This window comes from Plasmodium fragile, assembly GCF_000956335.1.
Source record: "Plasmodium fragile strain nilgiri unplaced genomic scaffold supercont1.7, whole genome shotgun sequence".
NCBI lineage: Eukaryota > Apicomplexa > Aconoidasida > Haemosporida > Plasmodiidae > Plasmodium > Plasmodium fragile.
Window position 1 is genome coordinate 351550 of NW_012192587.1, and position 2042 is coordinate 353591.

General features: G+C 44.5%; 1 protein-coding gene across 1 annotated transcript in view; it reads left to right on the forward strand.

The window, feature by feature from the left end:
* AK88_00905 (uncharacterized protein) overlaps positions 1-2042 on the forward strand; it is a gene marked incomplete at both ends in the record, with an annotated part of 2219 nt that continues 177 nt past the window's right edge. Inside the window, one exon of the mRNA XM_012478549.1 lies at positions 1-2004. Coding sequence (XP_012333972.1) covers positions 1-2004 — 2004 coding nt within the window. The remainder of the gene's footprint in view (positions 2005-2042) is intronic.

Sequence of the window (2042 nt, forward strand, 5' to 3'; positions counted from 1 at the left end):
ATGTATATGCAGAATTCCTCGTCGAATAATCTCTTTGGATCATTTAACAATCAAGGGAACAATGCAAATAAGGGGATCTTTGGAAATGCAAATGTCCAATCCAACCTATCGAACACGGATCACTCGTCCATTTTTGGAGTTTCGAAAACCCCTCAATCGAACAATGCGCTGATGAATAAGAATATGTTTAATATGAACACGAGCTCCAGTGGCTTAAGTGGAAATAAAGGGATGTACGACAATATGAATAGTCAGTCCACCTTAGGTAACAAAAATATATTTGGGGGGTCAAGTGTAGGAAATAGTGCCAATCAAGGAAATATGGGAGGAAATAATTTATTTATGAATTCAAGTAATCAGAATAGCTTAGGCATGAAGAATATTTTTGGGGGCACAACCAGTTTAAATGCTCCAGGAACGAACTTATCCAATAAAGGGATTTTTGGAGGCATGCAACAGAATAATCAAAGCTCTGCTCAATCGTCAAGTAACCTTTTTGGCAATTTATCGTCTAATCAAACTAGCTCCGGAAATATGTTTGGAAATTTGTCCTCGGCTAATCAAAGTAAAGGAAATAGTTTATTTGGCACATCGCCTCAGTCTAATCAAACACCAGGAAGTAACATGTTTGGAAATGCATCCTCCATGGGACAAAATAAGGGTGGTGGGTTGTTTGGAGCGTTGCAATCATCTAATCAGACTAGTAGCGGTAGCAGCATGTTTGGAAGTGCTACTGGTGGGATGAGTCAAAATAAGGGAAGCAGCACGCTCTTCGGAGGGATGTCCGGCAGCACGCCGACGAACGCTGCCTCTGGAAATCTCTTTGGAAATGCATCTTCCATGAACCAAAACAAGCCAACTGGTGGAGTTTTTGGAGCGTTGCAATCGCCCAGCCAAAGCACAACAGGTAGCAGCAACATGTTTGGTAGCTTGGGAGCCAGTCAAGCAAAGCCAGCCACGGGTGGTAACCTGTTTGGAGGAATGCCCTCAACACCCGGGACGAGTGCAACTACTGGGACGGGTAGTAACCTCTTCGGGAGCACAATGCAGGGTAGCCAAAATAAAACCGGCAGTAACATTTTTGGCGCATTATCAGGAGGCACACAAGCTGCAAGTAGCAGTAGCCTTTTCGGCGCAACAACTGCGCCAAGTACCAGTATGGGAGGTAATAATGTGTTTTCATCTTCCATGACAACGCCAACGAGCCAAAATAAATTTAATAATATATTTGGACAGGTTGCAACAGCTGGTCAAAGTGCATCTGTCAATACTGCTGCCACTGGAGTTTCCTCCACTCCAGGATTAGGAGGCGCAACGCAGAGTGGTAGCACGAGTAATATGTTTGGAAATGTATCAACAGGTACGAATTTGGGTGGAGTGGGTGACAGCAAGAATATATTTGGAACATCATCTGGTTTTTCTTTGGGCGCGGGGACTACCGGTGCAAGTGCCACCGCCGGAGTTGGAGGCGTGGGTACCGGGTTAAGCACAGGAGGAGTTGGATTAGGTATGGGATCCAATTTAGGAACGACCATGGGTACAAGTGTGGGCACCAGCATGGGTTCAAACTTGGGTTCCAATTTGACATCAAATGTGAACGCGAATTTAAACTTGGGCGCAGGTTCCGGCACCGGTGCTAGTGCCAGCGGATCGAGCATATTTGGAGGTTTAGGCGGATTAAACTCCAATTTGGGTGGCAGCACAATGATAGGTAGTAGCGGTTTGGGTCAGAAAATAGGCACAAATGAAGCAGGTGCAGCATCAACCAATATATTCACAGGAAATAAAAGTATGGGGGATACGAACAGTACGTTGCTGAGCACGCAGAATAATGTGCTGCTAGGCGACAAGGGAAAGGTAAACAATTTCATGACACAAGAATTTAAAAGTGATCAAAAGGATGAATTAGCTGGTGGCAAAGACAACTTGGACAAGTCGGTAGAAGAGTTAACGATTATAAAAAAGCAGGAAGGCATTTTCGATCAGGCATATGAAGAGGATGAGGTGCTTAGCGAAAAGGAATCAGAAGGAACCTTTTACAA